The sequence below is a fragment of the Oncorhynchus tshawytscha genome, linkage group LG06, assembly GCF_018296145.1.
Source record: "Oncorhynchus tshawytscha isolate Ot180627B linkage group LG06, Otsh_v2.0, whole genome shotgun sequence".
Classification (NCBI taxonomy): domain Eukaryota; kingdom Metazoa; phylum Chordata; class Actinopteri; order Salmoniformes; family Salmonidae; genus Oncorhynchus; species Oncorhynchus tshawytscha.
In genome coordinates this window covers 41,144,713-41,168,800 of record NC_056434.1, presented here as the reverse complement: position 1 = coordinate 41,168,800, position 24,088 = coordinate 41,144,713, and the positions used below count along the sequence as shown (strand labels likewise).

At 43.5% G+C, this 24,088-nt stretch overlaps 1 protein-coding gene across 2 annotated transcripts in view; it reads right to left on the bottom strand.

Annotated features, from left to right (window-relative positions):
- Window positions 1-24,088, bottom strand: part of btbd11b (BTB (POZ) domain containing 11b) — a 127,485-nt gene that overhangs the window by 9,738 nt on the left and 93,659 nt on the right. Inside the window, exons 3-10 of one of the 2 annotated variants that reach the window (XM_024398907.2) lie at window positions 17,651-17,855; window positions 13,625-13,777; window positions 13,141-13,306; window positions 5,466-5,555; window positions 3,893-3,994; window positions 2,825-2,918; window positions 1,984-2,119; window positions 1,533-1,765 (exon numbers count right to left, since the gene is read on the bottom strand). In XM_024398907.2, the coding sequence (XP_024254675.1) occupies window positions 1,533-1,765; window positions 1,984-2,119; window positions 2,825-2,918; window positions 3,893-3,994; window positions 5,466-5,555; window positions 13,141-13,306; window positions 13,625-13,777; window positions 17,651-17,855 (1,179 nt within the window). The remainder of the gene's footprint in view (window positions 1-1,532; window positions 1,766-1,983; window positions 2,120-2,824; window positions 2,919-3,892; window positions 3,995-5,465; window positions 5,556-13,140; window positions 13,307-13,624; window positions 13,778-17,650; window positions 17,856-24,088) is intronic. The other variant, XM_024398908.2, reaches the window with a different exon arrangement.

The following is a 24,088-nucleotide window of genomic DNA, read 5'->3' as shown; positions in this document are numbered from 1 at the left end:
AGTGGTTGGAACCAAAAATCTCAAATTTGGACTCATCAGACCAAAGGACAGATTTACACCAGTCTAATGTCAATTGCTCATGTTTCTTGGCCCAATCAAGTCTCTTATTATTATTGGAGTCCTTTACTAGTGGTTTAACTTTGCAGCAATTTGATCATGAAGTCCTGATTCACGCAGTAGATGTTGAGATGTGTCTGTTACTTGAAATCTGTGAAGCATTTATTTGGGCTGCAATTTCAGAGGCTGGTAACTGTAATGATCTCATCCTCTGCAGCAGAGGTAACTCTGTGTCTTCCTTTCCTGTGGCGGTCCTCATGAGAGGCAGTTTCATCATAGCGCTTGATGGTTTTTGCGACTGAACTTGAAGAAACTTGAAAGGTTCTTGACATTTTCCAGGTTTTGACTGACCTTCATGTCTTAAAGTAATAATGGGCTGTCTTTTGTCTTTGCTTATTTGAGTAGTTCTTGCCATAATATGGACTTGGTCTTTTTCCAAATAGGGCTATCTTCTGTATACCACCCCTACCTTGTCACAACACAACTGACTGGCTCAAACGCATTAAGAAGGAAAGAAATTCCACAAATTAACTTATTTGCACACAAGTTAATTGAAATGCATTCCAGGTGACTACCTCATGAAGCTGGTTGAGAGAATGCCAAGAGTGTGCAAAGCTGTCATCAAGGCAAAGGGTGGCTACTTTGAAGAATCTCAATTATATTTTGATTTGTTTAACACCTTTCTGGTTACTACATTATTCCATATTGTTATTTCATAGTTTTGATGTCTTCACTATTATTCTACAATGTAGAAAATAGTAAAAATTAAGAAAAACCCTTGAATGAGTAGGTGTGTCCAAACTTTTGACTGGTACTGTATCTTGTCAATAAACTACAAGATCTTTGCTTAGCATTATAGACTTTAAGTGGCTGAAGTGTGAGTGATTGAAGTGAGAACACACTAAGAGAGCTCAGTGCAACTAGGAGACAAAAGGGAAACAAAACACAAGGTTGTTACACAAACAGCCAGGCCTTCATTCCAGTGGGAAAACGACAACAACACAGGCAGAAAATCTATAGCTAACCTCATGTGACTGGGATGCAATGACCCCAGATTATTAGATCTCTTAGATTACAATGTATAGGGTGAGAATATATATCTAGTATACTGACAAAGGCTGCACGTATCTATACTGTAACTACTGTGAAGGCCTACAGAATGTATATGTTGTTTAGAAATAATACGACCATGGGTGAAAAGTCAAACATCTCTAGATCACAGACATGCAGTTGACAACTTGACATGTTACTGATCTGGTCTATTGATTGTTTGTTGAGCCTCTATACCAGAGGAGGCTGGTGAGGGGAGGATGGCTCATAATTATGGTTCAAATGGAGTGAATGGAAAGGAAACCATTTGTTTGATACCATTTGTTCCGTTCCAACCATTAGCCTGTCCTCCGACGTAAAGTGCCACCTGATCTATCCCATATAGATGGACTATCCCAATAAAGTGTTACCAAGTATGCACTCACCCAGGCTGCGTATGTCGATGGTGATATCCACGTGTCCGTGTTCAGAGCTGTGGTACATGGCCTCTCTCAGGGCCTTGAGCTTGGCCTTGCCTGTCCGGACCAGGTCCAGCTGGGAGGGGCTCCTCTCCTCCAGGCCCCTCTCCTCCTCTGTCCCCTCAGCCAGGATCTCCTCCAGGGACAGCACGTCCCCTTTTCCCTTCTCTGTCTGGGACAGCAACTTACGGAACACGTTCCTGTACGTGGAGGATAGCAGACAGAAATATTTGTTAGTAGTGACAGTTGTGATAATGTAGTGATAATGCAAGGTATGATGATGTCAACACAAAACAATGCAATGTGAGTGTGTGGGGGAGGGGGGTGTCTGGTGTGTGTGTGTGTGTGTGTGTGTGAGGGTGGTTTGAAAGATGTGTTTCCTCTGTAAAGTCTTATGATGATACTATGGAAGTGTTACCTGTGTCCATGTGCTGCTGCTAGACTGTAGGAGTTCAAGTCTCCCTGAGGAGCTGTAGAGATGCCATTACGGTACAAAGTTCCCACCATGGGGTCTGCTCCCCGCTCCAACAGCAGACTGACCAGCTCAAAGTTACCTAGGGGGAATAGAATGTTGCCTGTCAAGTTCCGGGTCAAGTTGAGCTGAGAATGTGTGTATGAGGGTGGTTTGTTGCAGATGTTGTGTGCGTGTGTCAATCCATGCATGTGTACATGAGGCCGTAGTTGTGCTCTTGTGTGTGTGAACATTTTCGCTAGTGTGCCTACAGATGTCAAATCTTAATTTGATCACCTTTTTGTTGCTGAGAAGTGTGCAGGAAATGCAAACTTGTAGTGTATTCAAGGTTAAAAAGGCTTCAGAATGTTGTAATTTCCACTTAAAAATATCCCAATTGACTTTCCCTAATGAAAAATGTATCAACCCCTACATGAAATGTCCATTAATTCGAATCCACATAATAATTCACATTTCCTGTTGCTTCAGGATTATTCTCCTACTGTAGCAAATTGACTCAAATTAAGATCCTACATCTGTATATCTGCAAGGTGTCTGTGTGTGTGTGTGTGCGCATGAGTACGCTAGATCTCCCAGAAAAAGAAAACTTATAACAGTGCTGAATTATTTCCCCAATGCGGGGCCCTGAGATTTCTCTAGGCAGGTGGTCAGCCCAAAATCCAGGACCTATTCATAACATCCCACTGCATCTTCTGGTTATTATCAGCAGGGCCATCATGATGTAGGCCACATTGGTTGTGCAAGGTCGGCTGCAGGCTGTCAGAGGCATGCTGTTCCAGTAGTGTACCTGCAGCGGAGGCCAGCTGTAGCGGGGTCTCTGTGTAGTTCTCCATGCCATCCTGTAGGGAGCCCTCTACGTTGGCCCGAGCATCCAGTAGTAGCTGTGGAGGGCAGTGGGTGAGGCAGGGTTAAGGCAAGGGGGAGAAACGAGGAGTCAGACTTATCCTCACTCTCTGAAGGGTTGGTATGAGCATCAGTGGCCCATCACCAAGATAGACTCAGACAGCACAACCTGAACCACATACTGGATAGTACAATTTTACAGCCTGGCAGAACAGATGGCTTGGGAAATGGAGTGTGAAATTATGAAACTGAAAAGCCCCCAACCAAATCTGACTGAACATTACAGGTGCTTAGGGAAAGTTCTACCCCAAAGAGCCTGAACACTAAATCTGCATTTATTCAACCACAAATCCTGTTTTTCTTCTTTCCGCCTATGTGATTTCCATGTACTTCCGAAACCCCTCGATGAGGCTATGGAAAAAGTCCCGCTACACCTTTTCATTGAACAAGTAGAGCTAATTAGTTTTAGCAGTTCAGTGGAAAGATCGTTGCGATGTTGGTCCATTGTGTTTAATAACCATTAGCAATGTGGACAAACAGATTGTCCTGTTTCCATTAAGTTAATGCAGTGTGTGCTACGTGCACTTCAGCAGGAGGAAGTAGAGAATCACACAATCGTTCAAACTAGTACATTTCATTTCAACCAGTTTCCATTGGGTTTTCAAGCTCAGGTCACTCAGCATTCAATGACATTTAATAGACATTACATACATAGGATTAGGAGAAAACACATTTTAGCTGTTATTATCACCATTTATGTCATGATAATAATAACCATGACACCAAGGTTGGGGTCAGTTCCATTTATATTCAGTCAATTCAGGAAGTAAACCAAATCTCTAAATCCAATTTTTCTCAATGCTTTTCAATTAAGATTTTTTAAAAACATTTTATTCCTGAATTGTCTGAATTGAAATGGAATTTACCCCCACCCTGCATGACACTATATGATGCACAATGAGAGGTGAACAGACAGAAAACACAATGAGGTGAGAAAGGATGACATCACTACCTGCACAACAGGGACATGTCCGTGTAACACGGCGAAAGTGAGAGGTGTCCCCTGGCGCGTTTCGGGGTAGACTGAGGGGTGCTTGTGCACTGTGTTTGGCACCTGGGAAGTCATCAGGGAGGTTCAGGGAAGAGAGATATAAAGCCATTAAAATGCTAGTCTATGCAGCAAAGACAAGCAACTAAAGGAGGGTGTCTAAAGGTAGGAGCGCTGGGTCGTATTCATTAGGCACCAAACCGGGGGAGGGGGGGGGTGATTGAAACAGGGAGGGTCTACTTAGACTTACAGACAATAAAAAAAGCTAACTTTTGTTTTCTGCTCGCTTTTAAAACTTTTTCCGTTGCATGCCCTAATGACTACGACCCTGAGGTAATTAGCTAGTTAGCCTGCGGCAAAAGCCGACATCCTGCAGATTTTGTTGCTAAACCAACTCAGTCGATTCTGTCTAATTCTGCTTAACAGTGTAGTACTCAGATACTTTCCACTTTTCAATCTTTTCCAGCCTTGGTCTGTCTGTCTGGAGTCCAAGGCTGACCTAAGTTGACCTAACCTCAGTAACTAGACCACATTTCCTCTCAGGCAGACAGTCAATCAGGGGTTGAGACAACAACTGGGAGCACATGAATGTGAGGCTGTGAGCAGAGACCCGTGAACGAAGCACACACAATTCCCTCGAGCAACTCTCAGAGTCTCTGAAGCGGACACTCATTTTGAGCTTTTCTCTAATTGACTTTTCTCAAATTTGCTTTGCTTTAATTTACTTTTCCTGACCTTAATTACTCTGAGGATACACAGAAGCAGAAGTAACACATGTTTATTCTATTTGACCTGGTGTGTGCAGTTCTTCAGAAATACCGGAAGCAACAAACAGTGTCCTGTTGTCTAATCAATCAAAACAGTCACGTGCTCCATTTAACTTTATTTAGATGAATCATTATGACCTCGTTGCGATGATAACGAGTGTTCAAAATAACCAATGACATAAACCATCCTCCACCTACTGGAGTGTTGTGTTGAGTGCTTTGTTCTGGGGTTACCACTATCATGGCCGACATGAATACTGACGTGATGGCTGGTGGGTTCCACAGTCATGAGGTGACTCAACAAGACTAGGACTAACAGGCATAGGCCACCATTACATGTAACTAGGCTACAACCAAAGATCCCCCAAAGCTTACCTGAGAAATGCCTCAAACATATAGTATTTAATGTTCTCTTTTCATTCTTTGTACCAAAGGAATAGCTAAAAGGTGAGCTTACAGTTATGTCTGTGTAATTCAACTGTAAACAGTGTGTCATTAAATTGTGTACAGTAAACAGCATGGCGGCCCGTGCCTCATGATTATGACCGTACCCTCTTCTCACTATACATACAGCATGGCAACAGGAGAGGAGTGGGGACAGATGAGGGACAACACAATCTGGGTTTTCTCCCGTCTCACAACACATAAATTGGAATGATGACGCCAAACAAGACAATGACCATAGGAGTTTGCAAGACAACACAAACAGATCTGGGAACAGGCTACATACATATCATTCTAGACAACATGGTGTTGTCATCATCACTGACCTCACTGTTGATGTCTGCTCCAGCGTCCAACAGCATCTGGACCATGGCCTCGTCCCCTCTCACACAGGCGTACATCAGAGGGGTCATTCCCTGATGTACATCAGAGGGGTCAGGGGTCGGAAGATACATTGGTCACATTACAGTTAGGGTTTTGTTTGACAGATAGTCCAGATGTTCAGGGTTATGTGAGTTGAATAAAGCAGATATGAAGCAGATGTCAAGGACATCATTTTTGTATGACAGTGGATGGCTGCTTTACACTGTGAGTTTGACCATCTGGGTTCGAATACCCACAGTTTCTCCTGTGCCCCAAAATACTGTGTTAGCTCATGGAGCTAAAGCCTAGGCAATACCTCGGTGAGCTAACACAAATCTTCAGGTCTTAGACAAGGTTACTACTCATCATGCGAGCGTGGTTCACCAAACTACCGCAGATACATGAGCACAAGTCAAAGCCGTCAACACATGACAACAATCCTCAGCTTGACCTGTATCTGACTTCTTGGATTTGCTTACAGCACACTTGGACTCCATGTTTGAAATTTCCCCCTCCAGCCACTTTGATTAACTACAGTAGCGTGTGGCGTTGATCATGGAAAACTCAGAGGAGTAATGTTCTGCAGCTCCCTAAGAACAGTGTGTTTCCAATGGGCTCCTCAGTCAGTCTAAACATCAAAGGCAGGAGGCAGTCTGGAGGGAATGAGTTGCGTTCTTCAGCTCAGAACAGCCTCAAACTAAAAACTGAAAATTGAATGTTGCTGGTTCACTAGCAACATTGTGTGTGTGTGTGTGTGTGTGTGTGTGTGTGTGTGTGTGTATACACATTTGACTAAATTTGTGAGTACCAGACATTTTTCCAGTCCTCACTAGTATAAAAAGGCTATTTTAGTCGTAGAAGTTGTGTTTAGGGTTAGAGTTAGAATTCTGGTTAGGGTTGGAATTAGTTGTCTCATTTGCAATGGTGCCCTGAGGACAAAAATTCCATCAACACAACAACAATTAAAAAAAAAAAGATTGACAGATATACTGTCACAGCTGGTAATCGTTGTCTCTAATTGGGGATCATATTTAAGTAGCTGTTTTTCCCACCTGTGTTTGTGGGATATTGTTTATGTGTAGTTGCATGTTAGCACTCCATTGTCGTCACGTTTCGTTTAGTCTTTATTGTTTTGTTGTGTGGTTCACTTATTTCTAATAAAAGATGTGGAACCCAGATCACGCATGCGTCAAACGATCGTGACAGAATATCCCACCACAACAGGACCAAGCAGCGTGCCCAGGAGGAGAGGGAAACATGGACTTGGGAGGAGATTCTGGATGGGAAGGGACCCTGGACTTGGGAGGAATCCTGGCAGGACAGGATCACCTTCCTTGGCGGGAGACGCAAGGAGAGAAGGGGGGACAGCAACAACGCCGGGTTTCGCGGCCACAGAGAAAGCCCAAAAGGGGGCACATGGGGGGGGGGCACATGGGGTGGTTGGTGGAACTGGGGAGTGAGCCAGAGCCTGTGTGGGAGTCGATAGAAAGTAATGAGAGATACCGGAGAGAGGTTATGGAAAGGAGTATGCTGTGGTGCAGGCGCGTTGGAAAGCGCCTTCTCAGCTCTGTGCCAGCTCTACGCACCAAGTCTCTACAGCCCATAACGTCCTGTGCCAACTCCTCGTACTCACCGTGCGAAGTGTGTTAAAGTTCCGGTACAATTAATGCAGACTATACGCACCAGGTCTCCAGTGCGTCTTCACAGCCCAGTACGTTCTGTGCCAGCTCCACGCATCAGGCCTCCAGTGTGTCTCCCCAGTCCAGAGCTTCCCGCGACGGTTCCCAGTCCAGAGCTTCCGGCGACGATTCCCAGTCCAGAGCTTCCGGCGACGATTTCCAGTCCAGAGCTTCCGGCGACGGTTCACAGTCCAAAGCTTCTGGCGACATTTCACAGTACGGAACCTCCAACGACGGTCCACAGTCCGGAACCTGCTGAGACAGTCCACAGTCCGGAACCTCCTGAGACGGTCCATGGTCCGGAACCTCCTGCGATGATCCACTATCCGGAACCTCCTTTGACAGTTCATGGTCCGAACCTCCAGCACCAGGGCATGAGCCTTCCTCTGCCCAGTCCGAGCACGGCGTCCAGTCCAGCTCCAAGGCAGGAGCCCTCCTCTGCACCGATGCCCATTCGAGACACAGCGTCCTGTCCCACTCCATGGCAGGAGTCTTCCTCTGCACCGATGTCCAGGCCAGGGCCGGTGTCCAGTCCCGCTCCATGGCAGGAGCCTTCCTCGGTATCTAGGTCCAGTCCAGGCACAGTGTTCAGCCTGGGTCCATGGCTGGAGCCGCGGAATGAGCGGATTCTTCGGCCCGCACCAGAGCCGCCCCCGATGCTGGCGGGATGAGCAGGTTCTTCGTCCTGCACCAGAGCCGCCACCGATACTAGACACCCCCCCCTAACCCTCACTTTATGTTTTTCAGGTTTTGCGCCAGAGTCCGCAACTTGGGGGTTACTGTCACGTCCTGACCAGAGAGTCCTTATTTTCTATGGTGGAGTAGGTCAGGGTGTGACTGGGGGTTAGTCTAGTTTATTATTTCTATGTGGGGTTCTAGTTTTGTTTTTCTATGTTGGTGAATTTGTATGATTCCCAATTAGAGGCAGCTGGTAATAGTTGTCTCTAATTGGGGATCATATTTAAGTAGCTGTATTTCCCACCTGTGTTTGTGGGATATTGTTTATGTGTAGTTGCATGTTAGCACTCCATTGTTGTCACGTTTCGTTTAGTCTTTATTGTTTTGTTGTGTGGTTCACTCATTCAAAATAAAGATGTGGAACCCAGATCACGCTGCACGTTGGTCCAAGTATGCTTCAAACGATCATGACATATACAGTTGAAGTCGGAAGTTGACATACACCTCAGCCAAATACATTTAAACGTAGTTTTTCACAATTCCTGACATTTAATCCAAGTAAAAAATCCCTGTTTTAGGTCAGTTAGGATCATTACTTTATTTTAGGAATGTCAAATGTCAGAATAATAGTAGAGATAATTATTTATTTAAACTTTTATTTCTTTCATCACATTCCTAGTGGGTCAGAAGTTTACATACACTCAATTAGTATTTGGTAGCATTGCCTTTAAATTGTTTAACTTGGGCCAAACGTTTCGGGTAGCCTTCCACAAGCTTCCCACAATAAGTTTTGGCCCATTCCCCCTGACAGTGCTGGTGTAACTGAATCAGTTTTGTAGACTTCCTTGTTCACACACACTTTTTCAGTTCTGCCCACAGTTCTGTTCTGCCCAGTTGTGTCCTCATTATGCCATCTATTTTGTGAAGTGCACCAGTCCCTCCTGCAGCAAAGCACCCCCACAACATGATGCTGCCACCCCCGTAATTCACAGTTGGGATGGTGTTCTTCGTCTTGCATACATCCCTCTTTTTCCTCCAAACATAACGATGGTCATTATGGCCAAACAGTTTTATTTTTGTTTCATCAGACCAGAGGACATTTCTCCAAAAAGTACAATCTTTGTCCCCATGTGCAGTTGCAAACTGTAGTCTGGCTTTTTTATGGCAGTTTTGGAGCAGTGGATTCTTCCTTGCTGAGCGGATTCTTCCTTTCAGGTTATGTTGATATAGGACTTGTTTTACTGTGGATATAGATACTTTTGTGCCTGTTTCCTCCATCATCTTCACAAGGACCGTTGCTGTTGTTCTGGGATTGATTTGAACTTTTTGCACCAAACTACATTCATCTCTAGGAGACAGAACGCGTCTCCTTCCTGAGCGGTATGATGGCTGCGTGGCCCCATGGTGTTTATACTTGCGTACTATTGTGGCACCTTCAGGCGTTTGGAAATTGCTCCCCTGGATGAACCATACTTGTGGAGGTCTACAATTTTTTTTTCTGAGGTCTTGGCTGATTTCTTTTGATTTTCCCATGATGTCAAGCAAAGAGGCACTGGGTTTTAAGGTAGGAATTGACATACATCCACAGGTACACCTCCAATTGACTCAAATGATGTCAATTAGCCTATCAGAAGCTTCTAAAGCCATGACATAATTTTCTGGAATTTTCCAAGTTGTTTAAAGGCACAGTCAACTTAGTGTATGTAAACTTCTGACCCCCTGGAATTGTGATACAGTGAATTAGAAGTTAAATCATTTGTCTGTAAACAATTGTTGGAAAAATGTATTGTGTCATGCACAAAGTAGATGTTCTTACCGACTTGACAAAACTATAGTTTGTTAACAAGAAATTTGTGGAGTGGTAGAAAAACTTGTTTTAATGACTCCAACATAAGTGTATGTAAACTTCCGACTTCAACTGTAAATATATTACATCAGGTTATTACAACAAGTAATAATAGTCAATTGAAACAATTGCATACTTCAATTAAATGTAACAACAGAGTTTAAAACTGCCCTATCGGCAACGGGAATCCCGGTGTAATTTGTTTTGTAAAGTATTACCTAACTGTGGTGCCTTAAAACTAAAGGCGGATTGACCAACTTTGTGGAGACAAGCGAGATCTCAAGAGTTAATCCAGGGGGTCAGTTAACCAACCCTGCAAACATATTTTTATATTTCAACAGCGAAGTGAGATACACTACATAACCAAAAGTATGTGGACACCTTCTTGTTGAACATCTCATTCCAAAATGATGGGCATTAATATGGAGTTGGTCTCCCCTTTGCTGCTAACAGCCTCCACTCTTCCGTGAAGGCTTTCCACTAGATGTTGGAACATTGCTGTGGGGACTTGCTGCCATTCAGCCACAAAAGCATTAGTGAGATTGGCACTAATGTTGGGCGCTTAGGCCTGGCTCGCAGTTGGCGTTCTAATTCATCCCAAAGTTATTTGATGGGGTTGAGGTCAAGGCTCTGTGCAGGCCAGGCAAATGATTCCTAACCGATCTCGACAAACCATTTCTGTGTGGACCTCGCTTTGTGCATGGGGGCATTGTCGTGCTGAAACAGGAAAGGGCCTTCCCCAAACTGTTGCCACAAAGTTGCAAGCACAGATTTCTCTAAAATCTAATTCTTTGCAGTAGTGTTAAGATTTCCCTTCACGGGCCTCCCGAGTGGCGCAGTGGTCTAAGGCACCATTGGGTCGGCACACAATTGTCCTAGTGTCGTCCGGGTTAGGGGAGGGTTTGGCCGGCAGGGATGTTCCTGTCCCATCTTGCTATAGCAACCCCTGTGGCGGGCCGGGCGCAATGCACGGTGACACGGTCACCAGTTGGACGGTGTTTCCTCCGACACATTGGTGCGGCTGGTTTCCGGGTTAAGCGAGTAGTGTGTCAAGAAGAAGTGTGGCTTGGCAGGGTCGTATTTCGGAGGATGCACGGCTCTCGACCTTGGCCTCTCCTGAGTCCGTACGAGGGTGGCAGCGATTGGACAAGACTGTAACTACCAATTGGAGTGAAAAAGGGGTTACAAAAAATAAATAAAAATAGATCAATTCCCTTCACTGGAACTAAGGTGCCTCACCTGAACCATGAAAAACAGTCCAAGACCATTATTCCTCCTCAACCAAACTTTACAGTTGGCACTACGCAGTCGGGCAGGTTGCGTTCTCCTGGCATCCCCCAAACCCAGATTCGTCACTCCAGATTCATCAAGCATGATTCATCACTCCAGAGAACGCGTTTCCACTTCTCCAGAATCCAATGGCGGCGAGCTTTACACCACTCAACCAATACTTAGCATTGTGTCTGGTAATCTTAGGCTTGTGTGCGGGTGCTCGGCCATGGAAACCCATTTCACGAAGCTCCCGACAAACAGTTCTTGTGCTGACATTGCTTCCAGAGGCAGTTTGGAACTCGACCATGAGTGTTACAACCGAGGACAGACAATTTTTGCTCTCTACATGCTTCAGCACTCAGCAGTCCCATTCTGTTAGCTTGGGTGGCCTACTTGGGTGGCCACTTCGCGGCAGAGCCGTTGTTGCGCCTAGACGTTTCCACTTCACAATAACAGCACTTATAGTTGACCAGGGCTGCTCTAGCAGGGCATACATTTTACAAACTGACTTGTTGGAAAGGTGGCATCCTATGACGATGCCAAGTTGAAAGTCACTGAGGTCTTCAGTAAAGCCATTCTACTGCCAATGTTTGTCTATGTAGATTGCAAGGCTGTGTGCTCAATTTTATACACCTGTCAGCAACAGCTGTGGCTAAAATAGCCGAATCCACTCATTTGAAGAGGTGTCCACTTACTTTTCTATATATAGTTTATGTTGGAAGCTTGTTGAGCAGAGCTTTGTAAACAAGAATCGAGTAATGAAGGGTTCTACGGGACTTTAGTGAGGTCCAGCTCACCTTCTGATACAGGAAGCAGTAATATGTATTAAAACTTACCCTGCTGTTCATGGTGAGGCAAGATCTATTCTTAAAACAGAAGCCCACTTTATATCTTAGCTTTTTAACTCGCTCATGAGCATGCTTTTTAAATGTTAAATGTTTACCAATCCAGACACCGAGATATTTTTGGGCGGGAACCCACTCGTTGTGAGTGCCATGAATTAGAGAACAATATTTAGTTTTGCCCGCATTAAGTAGGGATTTCTGTAATACAACAAAATCAGATTGCAGCTCTAACAATGCCTGGTCTACAGTTAGAACAATGGTATACATAAACGTACCGTCTGCATACAGATAAATAGTACAGGATTTAATACATAGACCAATATTATTTATATCAATAGTAAAGAGAACTGGTCTCAATACCGACCCCTGCGGTACACTTTTCGTAATATAGAGGAAATAGAATTGACCCCATCAGAAAGCACACTTTGTGTCCTGTCTGTTAGAATGCTCTTAAACCATTTGCACGATTCCTTGTCCAGGCCCATTTCAAAAAAGTTTTGAATGAGTAGGGAATTGTCAATGGTGTCGAATTCCTTGGAAAGGTCTATAAATAGGGCAGCACAATGTTTTTTTAATAATCTAGTCAATTCAACACGTCATCTAAAACCAGACTAGTGCATATTTAGAATAGAGTGAGAAGGTAAAACATTTCTTAGCTGGGTCAGGGATTCTAGTACCTTGGCTAAGCAAGATAACTTTCAGCAGTAATTATGTAAATCAGAAGGATCTCCGGCCTTTATTCAGGGGGAGAACATGTGCCGCTTTCCAATTCTTAGAGAAAACACCAGCAGCAAAAATACAGGTTAAAGGTTCAACAGTGAGTAGGGCAGGATTAGGGTTCAATTTAGAGTTAGGGATTAGGGAAAATAGGATTTTGAATGGGAATCAATTTTAGTTCCACAAAAAGTCCTCACAAGTATAGTAAGACGTAGCTGTGTGTGTGTGTGTTGTCCCAATGGACTGATGTGTGTAGGAGAGAGTGGGCAATACTGAGTTTCACACGTTTACCACAGAGCAGAAAAAAAGTGGCAGGTCAAATTGAGTTGAGAACATGGGTGGGTGGTTGTGGGCGTGGGCATCCATCCATGTGTATATGAGGCCGAAGGGGTGTGTGCGTTTGTGTGTGTAAGCATCTTTGCCAGTGCTTGCCTGCCTGCAAGGTGTCTGCTTGGTTTTGCGTTATGTCTGCTCTATGTTCTGTTCCCCAGGCAGTGTGCGTGTGTGTGTGTGCAGGCGCGCGTGCATGCATGCATTTGTGCATGTGTATGTATGCGTGTGTGCCTGTCAATGTGTGTGTGTGTGTGTGTGTCTAACTAACCTGTTCACTCATGCTGTTGATGCCGTCAGGCCCTAGCAGATTGACAGCCTGTTTCACCAGGTCGGTCCGGCCACAGTTGAGCATACGGAAGCCCAGGTCCTGGAGGAACTTAGCCTCTGTAGAAGCTGCATCCAGCTTGCGGGAAGCACAGAAACAGTCATCCGTCCTGGTAGGGAAATCACAGGAAAGGAAATCAATGAGCTGAATTTAGAGTGTGACAATGATTCTGGACAGAAATTATTTGTGTGTTAAATGACTTGTGTCAATGTGAGGACAAATAACAACTGTATGAGAGGTGTGTGTGTGTTCGAGTGTGTGTGTTCGAGTGCGTGTGTGTGTATGTGTGTGTGTGTGCATGTGTGTGTGTGAGCGTGCACATGGGTCCATCCGTGGTAGTGTGTGTGCATGTGTCTGTTTGAGTTCATATTGTTGAGTGTGGGTGTATCGAGCCTGCGTGCCATGTGTGTGTGTTTCCATGCCGTACTTGAGCTGGCGTGGTTCACAGTCCACCCCTGGCAGTAGCAGCCTGGCGGCCTGCCGGATGTCGTCACTGTCCACTGAGAAGCTGCGGCGGTGCTCGGCTTGAGCCACCGACACCCTGATCCACTCCATCAGGGGAGGCAGCACTAGGAAAGGCCTGCAGACACATACACACGCACACGCGCACACACACACGCGCACACACACACACACACACACACACACACACACACACACACACACACACACACACACACACACACACACACACACACACACACACACACACACACACACACACACACTCACACACACACACACACACACACACACACACACACACACACACACACACACACACACACACACACACACACGTACAGGAGTCATCAATATCAACTATGGGCTGACTGGTACAGGTAAAAGTTGTCCTGGTTTAGATCTAGGATCTGCTTAGCTTACACAAATCTGACATTCTAACCATTGTCATTTAAAAGTGACTTTAGATCAGTGTCTTGGAGCACAGTTATGCTACTCCTTTATTCAGAGACCCTAACAGCTGGTTCCCATTTAACTGTATTTGTTCTTTAGAGGATGGAGAAACATATTCATATGTATGTCACCTGTTAGTCATAGATATTATTACTATGAATATGAATATACATGTAATGTTAATATTGAACAATACTGATGTGACTCTAGATCACTGCATATTATCTCACACAAGATAGCTCAATGCCTTGAATGTCCAGCCCCAGCTTCGCTCCTACATGTACAGTGCCTTCGGGAAAGTATTCAGACACCTTGACTTTTTCCATATATTGGTAGGTTACAGCCTTATTTAAAATTGATTCAATTGTTGTTTTTTTCCCCTCATAAATCTACCTACAATACTCTATAATGACAAAGCAACAACAGGATTTTAGACATTTTAATAATCCAATTTTAATAATCAATGGAAACAGGAAGCATCTCAGCTCAATTTTGAGTCTCATAGCAAAGGGTCTGAATACTTATGTAAATCAGGTATTTCTGTTTTTTATTTTTAACAAATTAGCAAAACATTCTAAAAACCTATTTTCGCTAAGTCATCATGGGGTATTGTGTGTAGATTGCTGAGGATTTTTATTTACTTAATCCATTTTAGAATAAGGCTGTGGAAAAAGTGAAGGGGTCTGAATACTTTCCGAATGGCACTGTACATCTGTCATATATTTGTCACTTATAATCAGTCTGTCATTCATCAGTAGTATTCTAGCCTGAGGGAGAATCCTGCTATTTAATTATTCAAATTTTCATCACTGCACACATGCAAATATAAATTACTCCCTTCAAAGTCCTGGGAAACATGTGACCTCGAGGCACTATGACACAATCTGTACCAGCGTTTCAAAAGGCACAACACCACATCATGAAGTAGTGTATATTTTATCGGCCAATATATTCCACTACAAAACCAACAGAAAAGCTCAGACATAGTTCACGGGCTAGCTTTAAGACGTGTTTCTGACCATTCTCTTTGAAGATTTCCAATTAAGTGTAGACCTAGGCAAGGTTTTAAAACACGATTGGAATCACGCAGCTTTCCCAATTCTGCTCTACAAATCTGTTCATTAGGAACCTTTCTTTGTGGTGCTCAGAGCTGAAGCAGACTGGGGAAGGAGACCTGGAAGACACATTAGCAGTTAGTTCTCCATTACAGGGCTGTAAAGTGTAGAGCCCCGGAGGAGGCCTGCTCTGCATCAACTGTCAGCTTATTCACCCATTTCCCCTTCCCCTGACAGAGGTTTCCTCATATCCTCAGGACATTCTGGTCCTGTGAGGTTATATAATGTATAGGAGCATTTCCTCACCAGGTGACCTGGCCAGGAAAAACTCCAAGCCAGTGTAAATATGAACAGTGTAGATAGACAGCTATAGATAGCTGTTTTGCCATTTTAAGAGTACACCAAAGTCTAAGGTATAGGAGGGATCTCAGAATCGACATCATGGAAATGTTGGGTAACGCATAATACCATTCTAAAACATGGACCCAATACAGCCTATAACTTGTATTGAAATGTAATGACTATGTCAGTGAGAGCAATTTTGTAAAGCCATATGTGTTTCAATAATAATTTCCTGCTGATTCCCCCTGTATGTGATTGTTAGGGCTTAATGTACATTAACAAGCTGTCAATTGACTCCATTTCAATATTTTTCCTCTATAGGAAAACATCTGGTTAAGGGACGTGGGAGACTTGAGGCTCACTGTGAAAGCTAAATGCAGGAGGTGTGTGTCGCGTACTTCAGAATGGCTTTGGTTCACGACAGAATGAAAGTACTACCATGACATTTGTGTCTTACCCGTCTGATGAATGGATGAATGTGAATCCTAACTGTCTATCTACACCATCAACATAACAGCCCATGTACAGCGCATTCGGAAAGTATTCAGATCCCTTGACTTTTTCTACATTTTGTTACGTTACAGCCTTATTCTAAAATGGGTTTAATACTCCCCCCCATCTACACACAATACTTCATAATGACAAAGCAAAAACAGGATTTTAGAAATGTTTTCTAATTTATTAAAAATAAAAACGGAAATACCACATTTACATAAATATTCAGACCCTTTACTTAGTACTTTGGTTGAAGCACCTTTGGCAGTGATTACTGCCTCGAGTCTTCTTGGGTATGACGCTACAAGCTTGACACACCTGTGTTTGGGAGGTTTCTCCCATTCTTCTCTGCAGATCCTCTCAAGCTCTGTCAGGTTGGATGGGGAGCATTGTTGCACAGCTATTTTCAGGTCTCTCCAGAGATGTTCAATCAGGTTCAAGTCCGGGCTCTGGCTGAGCCACACAAGGACTTTCAGAGTCTTGTCCCGAAGCCACTCCTGCGTTGTCTTGGCTGTGTGCTTAGGTTCGTTGTCCTGTTAGAGGTGAACCATCGCCCCAGTCTGAGATCCTGAGTGCTCTGGAGCAGGTTTTCATCAAGGATCGCTCTGTACTTTGCTCTGTTCATCTTTGTGTCGATCCTGACTAGTCTCCCAGTCCCTACCGCTGAAAAACAACCCCACAGCATGATGCTGCCACCACCATGCTTCACCGTAGGGATGGTGCCATGTTTCCTCCAGACGTGATGCTTAGCATTCAGACCAAAGAGTTTAATCTTGGTTTCATTAGACCAGAGAATCTTGTTTCTCATGGTCTGAGAGTCTTTAGGTGGCTTTTGGCAAACTCCAAGTCATGTGCCTTTTACTGAGGAGTGGCTTCCGTCTGGCCACTCTACCATAAAGGCCTGATTGGTGGAGTGCTGTAGAGATGGTTGTCCTTCTGGAAGGTTCTCCAATCTCCACAGTGGAACTCGCGAGCTCTGTCAGAGTGACCATCAGGTTCTTGATCATCGCCCTGACAAAGGCCCTTCTGCCCCGATTGCTCAGTTTGGCCAGGTGGCCAGCTCTAGGAAGAGTCTTGGTTGTTCCAAACTTCTTCCATTTAGGAATGATGGAGACCACTGTGTCCTTGGGGACCTTCAATGCTGCCAAATCGTTTTTGTACCCTTCTGCCTCGACACAATCCTGTCTGTGAGCTCTAAGGACACTTCCTTCGACCTCATGACTTGATTTTTGCTGACATGCAGTGTCAACTGTGGAACCTTATATAGACAGGTGTATGCATTTCCAAATCATGTCCAATCAATTGAATTTACCACAGGTGGACTCTAATCAAGTTGTAGAAGCATCTCAAGGAGGATCAATGGAAACAGGATGCACCTGAGCTCAATTACGAGTATCATAGCAAAGGGTCTGAATAATACTGTAAATAAGGTATTTATGTTGTTTATGCACTTGCATAATTTGCCATTGTGGGGTATTGTGTGTAGATTGCTAAAGACATTTTTATTTATTTAATCAATTTTAGAGTAAGGCTGTAACGTAAGAAAATGTGAATACTTTGAATACCTGTATATCCCATGAGGTGTGTGAGTGTGTCCGTCACTGTGTTCCTGCTGGTTTGTGTTTGTTTCTGTGTGTGCGTGTTACCTCTCTGTCTGCAGGGTAACCTTGGAGGGTTCTACGTTGGGGTTCTCCCACTCCATCTGGGGACAGTGCATGAAGTAGCAGAGGGTATAGAGTGCCTCAGGCTCCCAGTGCACTGAGCTGCTCTTCTGGTGGATGGGCGTCCCGTTGCTGTGGTTCTTCACATGCAGCGGCTGGAGGTGGTGCATGGCCCGGGAGACCAGGTCACCTGCAGTGCACAATGAAAGGATGGGGGGGGGTACGCACATCCATATTAATATCAGGAGCTGGACAAAAAGAAGGTCATCAAGAAATGGAGGGAATGTCCACCTGCACACACACGCACACACACACACAAGGGGCGATAGATTATACTGGGAATGTCTAGACCCCATGGTGAAGAAACACCCTGAAAACAGACAGAAAGACAGACAGACAGACAGACAGAAAGAAAGACAGAGTTCATAACTATCTTATCTAAAGGAGATTTCGTCGAGTAAAAACGTAGCCACGAATGGTTTCTACGAAATATGAATATTTATATACATAATACTCTCCTTGCTATTTACTCATGCTCTGCATAATCCTCATGTACTTTAAGGGCCTGCAGTGGCACTCAAACTCTCTGCTTAAAAAGATTTCCTCATAAAATTAGAATATTCTCCAGACGCTTAGTATGCAAACACTCTTTGCCAAAAACTGTTTCCCACAAACTTTTTACTGGGCTGAAGGGACACGACATATTGCCTTCTAATGCCACACAGACGTGGAAGCCAGACAATGAGACAGCTGGGCCCAGATACAATCCCACTGAGAATCAGTAAAACTGAATGTGGGTTTCAAAGGCTGCAGTATTTAACTCATTGACACAACAAGTATTAGTCCTCACCCTTTTGCTACTGTATAGGGCAGAAACACACATTTGATATATTACTCTGCATTAGAAACATACTGTAGGCTATATACCTCTACATCTCTATCATGGCAGGACATTCTGAAACACATGGGCCCTATCACACCGTACACTTCTGTTACTATATATATATACAGTTCCAGTTCCAAAAGTTTGGACACACCTACTCATTCAAGGGTTTTTCTTTATTTTGTATTTCTACATTGTAGAATAATAGTGAAGACATGAAAACTATGAAATAACACATATGGAATCACGTAGTAACCAAAAAAGTGTTAAACAAATCAAAATATACTTTATATTTGAGATTCTTCAAAGTAGCCACCTTTTTGCCTTGATGACAGATTTGCACACTCTTGGCATTCTCTCAACCAGCTTCATGAGGTTGTCACCTGGAATGCATTTCAGTTAACAGGTGTGCCTTGTTAAAAGTACATTTGTGGAATTTCTTTCCTTCTTAACGCGTTTGAGCCAATCAGTTGTGTTGTGACAAGGTAGGGGTATACAGAAGATATCCCTATTTACAGCTAAACAGCTAAAATAAGCAAAGAGAAATTACAGTCCATCATTACATGAAGTTCAGTCAATCCGGAAAATTTCGAGAACTTTGAAAGTTTCTTTGAGTGCAGTCACAAAAACCATCAAGCGGTATGATGAAACTGGCTCTCATGAGGACCGCCACAGGAAAGGAAAACCCAGAAGTACCTCTGCTGCATAGGATACGTTCATTAGAGTTTACTGCATCTCAGATTGCAGCCCAAATAAATGCTTCACAGAGTTCAAGTAACAGACACATCTCAACATCAACTGTTCAGAGAAGACTGTGTGAATCAGGCCTTCATGGTCAAGAAACCACTACTAAAGGACAACAATAATAAGAGACTTGCTTGGGCCAAGAAACACGAGCAATGGACATTAGACCGGTGGAAATCTGTCCTTTGGTCTGATGAGTCCAAATATAAAATTTTTGGTTCCAACCGTTGTGTCTTTGTGAGAAGCAGAGTAGGTGAATGGATGATCTCCGCATGTGTGGTTCCCTCCGTGAAGCATAGAGGATATGTGATGGTGTGCGATGTATTTAGAATTCAAGGAACACTTAACCAGCATGGCTGCCACAGCATTATGCTGCGGTGCGCCATCCCATCTGGTTTCCGCTTAGCGGGACTATCATTTGTTTTTCAACAGGACAATTACCCAAAACACACCTCCAGGCTGTGTAAGGGCTATTCAATCAAGAAGTAGAGTGATGGAGTACTGCATCAGATGACCTGGCCTCCACAATCACCCGACCTCAACCCAACTGAGATGGTTTGGGATGAGTTGGACTGCAGAGTGAAGGAAAAGCAGCCAAGAAGTGCTCAGCATATGTGGGAACTCCTTCAAGACCGTTGGAAAAGCATTCCAGGTGAAGCTGCCTGAGAGAATGCCAAGAGTGTGCAAAACTGTTATCAAGGCAAATGGTGGCTACTTTGAAGAATCTCAAATATAACATATATTTTGATATGTTTAACACTTTTTTGGTTACTACATGATTCCATATGTGTTATTTCATAGTTTTGATGTCTTCACTGTTATTCTACAATGTAGAAAAAAAAGAAGAAAAAAAGAAGAAAAACCCTTGAATGAGTAGGTGTGTCCAAACCTTTGACTGGTACTGTATATAACAGAAAAACACATCTTATGTATATAATATTATTATGCATCAGACAAACATACTACATATTTTCCTGATATAGAATGACATTGTGCTAGTCTTTGTCAACCAAGTAATACTGTAATGGCACGTTCCATTGGTTTCACATTCACACATATGTGTCTGTTCCCCAATCACAGCACATTGCATTCAATTAAAGACTAAAGAGTGTTCTTTCAGAAGGATCTATTTCTCACCAAACTCATTCAGTGGAAACAACAAGTAGCAGTTGTACAAATAAAGGGATGCTTCTATGGGGACAGTCATTCAAAGAGACAAACGGCTTGTTTAGCATCATAATTGTGCGGCTTGACTTCTGCCAAGATTCCATTTTGCCGTGACAATAAGAGATGTGGAGGCATCACTAAAAGGGGGGAATTGGATGCTTGGAATCAACAGTCTATCTTCCAGCCAGCAGACCTGGAAGATGTCAGTGCTCGACTGATAAGAGAAACAGTGCAGCATTGTATGGAACAGTATGACATTGCACATGCATGCATAAAAGCTTGCACACACACACACACGCACGTACGCGCGCACACACGCACACACACACACACTAATTGTACAAATGGGAATACAGTGTAATAGTGCCCTAGTCTTGGTTTTTAGCTAACATTTCACTCCTTGACAAATGACAGGAGTGGCAAGGAGTGGAATGTAATAGCTGAACAGAGATGGCAACCAGGCTAATATTGCCCTCATGTGTAGTGGAAGGAGCGGGGACTGAGGTGGGCAGCTCAGGGCGATGGGGTAATAGCCATTCTCATCTCTTATTGACGCTGGCATGTGACATTTCCTGGAATGGGGTGGCGGGCGGGCAGGCAGGCAGGCAGGCAGGCAGGCAGGCGTCGGGCTGAGGACTGAGATTACTAAACCCAACAACCCAACAGCAATACTGTCTGGCACAGCACAGTGCCATAGGCTTCACAGACAATGAGCTTCTTCTAGAAGTGCAGTAAAACAACCACCCATCTGCTACAGATGGCTGAAAGTGGAGGAGAGATCGACTTCATCACAACTTGTTTTTGTAAGAAGTGTTGACAAGCTGAATGCACCGAGCTGTCTGTTTAAACTACGGATACTCATGCATACCCCACAAAACATGCCACCAGAGGTCTCTTCACAATCCCCAAGTCCAGAACAGACTATGGGAGGCACACAGTACTACATAGAGCCATACCTACATGGAACTCTATTCCACATAAGATAACTGATACAAGCAGTAGAATCAGATATTTTTTAAACAGATAAAAATACCCCTTATGGAACAGCGGGGACTGTGAAGAGACACATACAAAAGTACAGACACACGCATACGCATTCTATACACACGTACATTGTAATATTGTTGTATGGTGGTATTATACATTTTTGTATTGTAGATGTGTAGTGGTGTAATAATGTTATATGATATACTGTTTTATCTTGTGTTTTATATGTAATGTAAGTGCCTTAATGTGTTTGGACCCCAGGAAGAGTAGCTACTGCCTTGGCGCTAGCGTTAGCTAATGAGGATCCCTACTAAATACAAATACAGATTCAGATGGAAATAATGAAACTAGGAGAATCTGCTAGCTTTGTCATGTCCTCTAATAAAAGAGCTACCATTTCACCATGAACATTGGACTGTCCTTTGTGTTAGCCTCAAGAGCTAGTCTACAATGCCATTAGTCTCTTCATGGGATTCAAGCCACTGTTAGTAATCAATATCTCATCCAACCAAGCTCATTCTTTACATTAACAATGAGCACCGAAGTAGGAGACAGACAGGCTAGAGATAGTTCTAGTCTATTCATAATGCTTTTTTTCAAGTGTTCTACAGGGTACCATCCCCTTCATTGACAGGCTGAGGCTCTCTCATCAAAAGATAACTTCTCAGGAGTACAATCGCACTGCTTATATTTACAAGTGGGATTTATGAGTGTTGGCATCTGAGGGGTCAGTTACCAGCTATTCAGTGCCCACATAACAGCCAAGCCCTCATTCAAGCGTGATGTGTAATGACTATTTAATGGGGTAGAGGCTGAGAACGTCTCACTGGAGCCATGACTAAACTATTAATTTACCAGTACTAGCTAGATAAAAATTTGAAATGGCATTGGCTATAGTTTGTCTACAACTTCTAATCAGATCTGGTCTTTGCAGTTGGAGAATGTGTAGTGTAGTCTACAAATTTGCGCAGGTGAAATCACAGCTATTTTGGAGGATTTGCTGTCAATCAGCCAAGATCGTGTTTAATTGTGAGTGGCCTGTGTAAGTCCAGGACGCTTCTCTCCAAGGCTCTGACAGAAGCACAGGAACATAACAGGTTAAACTGTGGGTTTGATTTGCCAGAATCAAGAAAACATTGCAGTACAGTAAATCAGAGTTCATCATCATAAATGGTCTTAGTCATCATGGGCACCACTACATCACAGACTACAGTCCTTCCTTAAATGCTCTTGGGCTGAGGAGTCATACTGCAGGCTTTGAGAAGGGAACAGAGTGACCTAGCGCTGGGCCTGTCTGTGAATCCCTCAGAGACCTAAAATCAACATTCCACAGCGCTATAGATTATAGATTAACACATTTCCATTTCACACAAGCTTACAATTCACACTTGTGTGAAACAATGTCAAATATAAGCACTTACCAAATGATTGTTATTATTTTATTAGTGCATGCAGCTGAATGCAGATACAGACACATCAACATGTTGTTGCAGGAGAGTTAATAGAAGCACACACAGTGCATTGAGTGCAAGCAGAGAGGGACCCAGGACATAAATTCCTACATGTGATTAACCAACAGATGGTTCTGCCTATTAGAGATCAAAATAAGATTAAAAGAAAAGAGAGGAGTGATTGCTATCTTGACAGTACAGCTGACAAACATAATGATATTATCAAGATGAGAATGTTGCTGCTTATCTGTGCCTGTGTGTACAGTACAGGAAGAATGCCAGAACATTCTCAGTCAGAGCAACCTTCAGTGCTCAAGTGCACAGATGAAAAATCCTACAGTGCAATGACACTCTGCTGCCAAAACGATTTCCTTCAGGGATCTACGCGTAGTAGTAAGGTCCACTGCTGACTGTTGAGGTCTTGGCTTTACATTCACATTCAGCACCCTACTGCAAGAAGATGACCAATGTCCTGGTATGACTCGTAACTCCCAACTTAACACTTGTTCTCTCAATTCAATTTGATTCAAGGGGCTTTTATTGGAATGGGAAACATATGTCAACATTGCCAAAGCAAGTGAAATAAATAACGAACAAAAGTGAAATAAATCATAACAAATGAACAGTAAACAATACACTCACAAAAGTTCCAAAATGCTAAAGACATTTCAAATACAGTGGTGTAATGATGTGCAAATATTTTAAGTACAAAAGGAAAAATAAAGAAATATGGGTTGTATTTACAATGGTGTTTGTTCTTCACTGGTTGCCCTTCTCGCTCTCTCTCTTCTCTCTCCCTCTGTGAAAGGCCATTAGCAGTGTGAACTGTGGACAACCTGCACTTAGGCAGAGCTCTGCTAAATCAATGCTTGGAAGACAGAGAGGACCAACATACTGATTTCATCAACTGTGACATCAGGACAAATAAAAATGATAGAAAAAGGCCTGGGATTGATATTGACGTATCTGTATGTCCTGTGATGAATTTTAAAATGCCAAACATGACAATTCCATAAGGTGTTAGCAAGAGAACAGAAACAGACTGGAACCCGGGCTAGGGCAGTACAGTATATTGATTGCAAACGCCACTGCCATGATGGTTCTGGGTGGCAAACATACAATAACATTTGGATTTGATGTCATCCCAATACAATCTAGTCACTGTACTCCATGGTCAATGTTTTTTTTTAT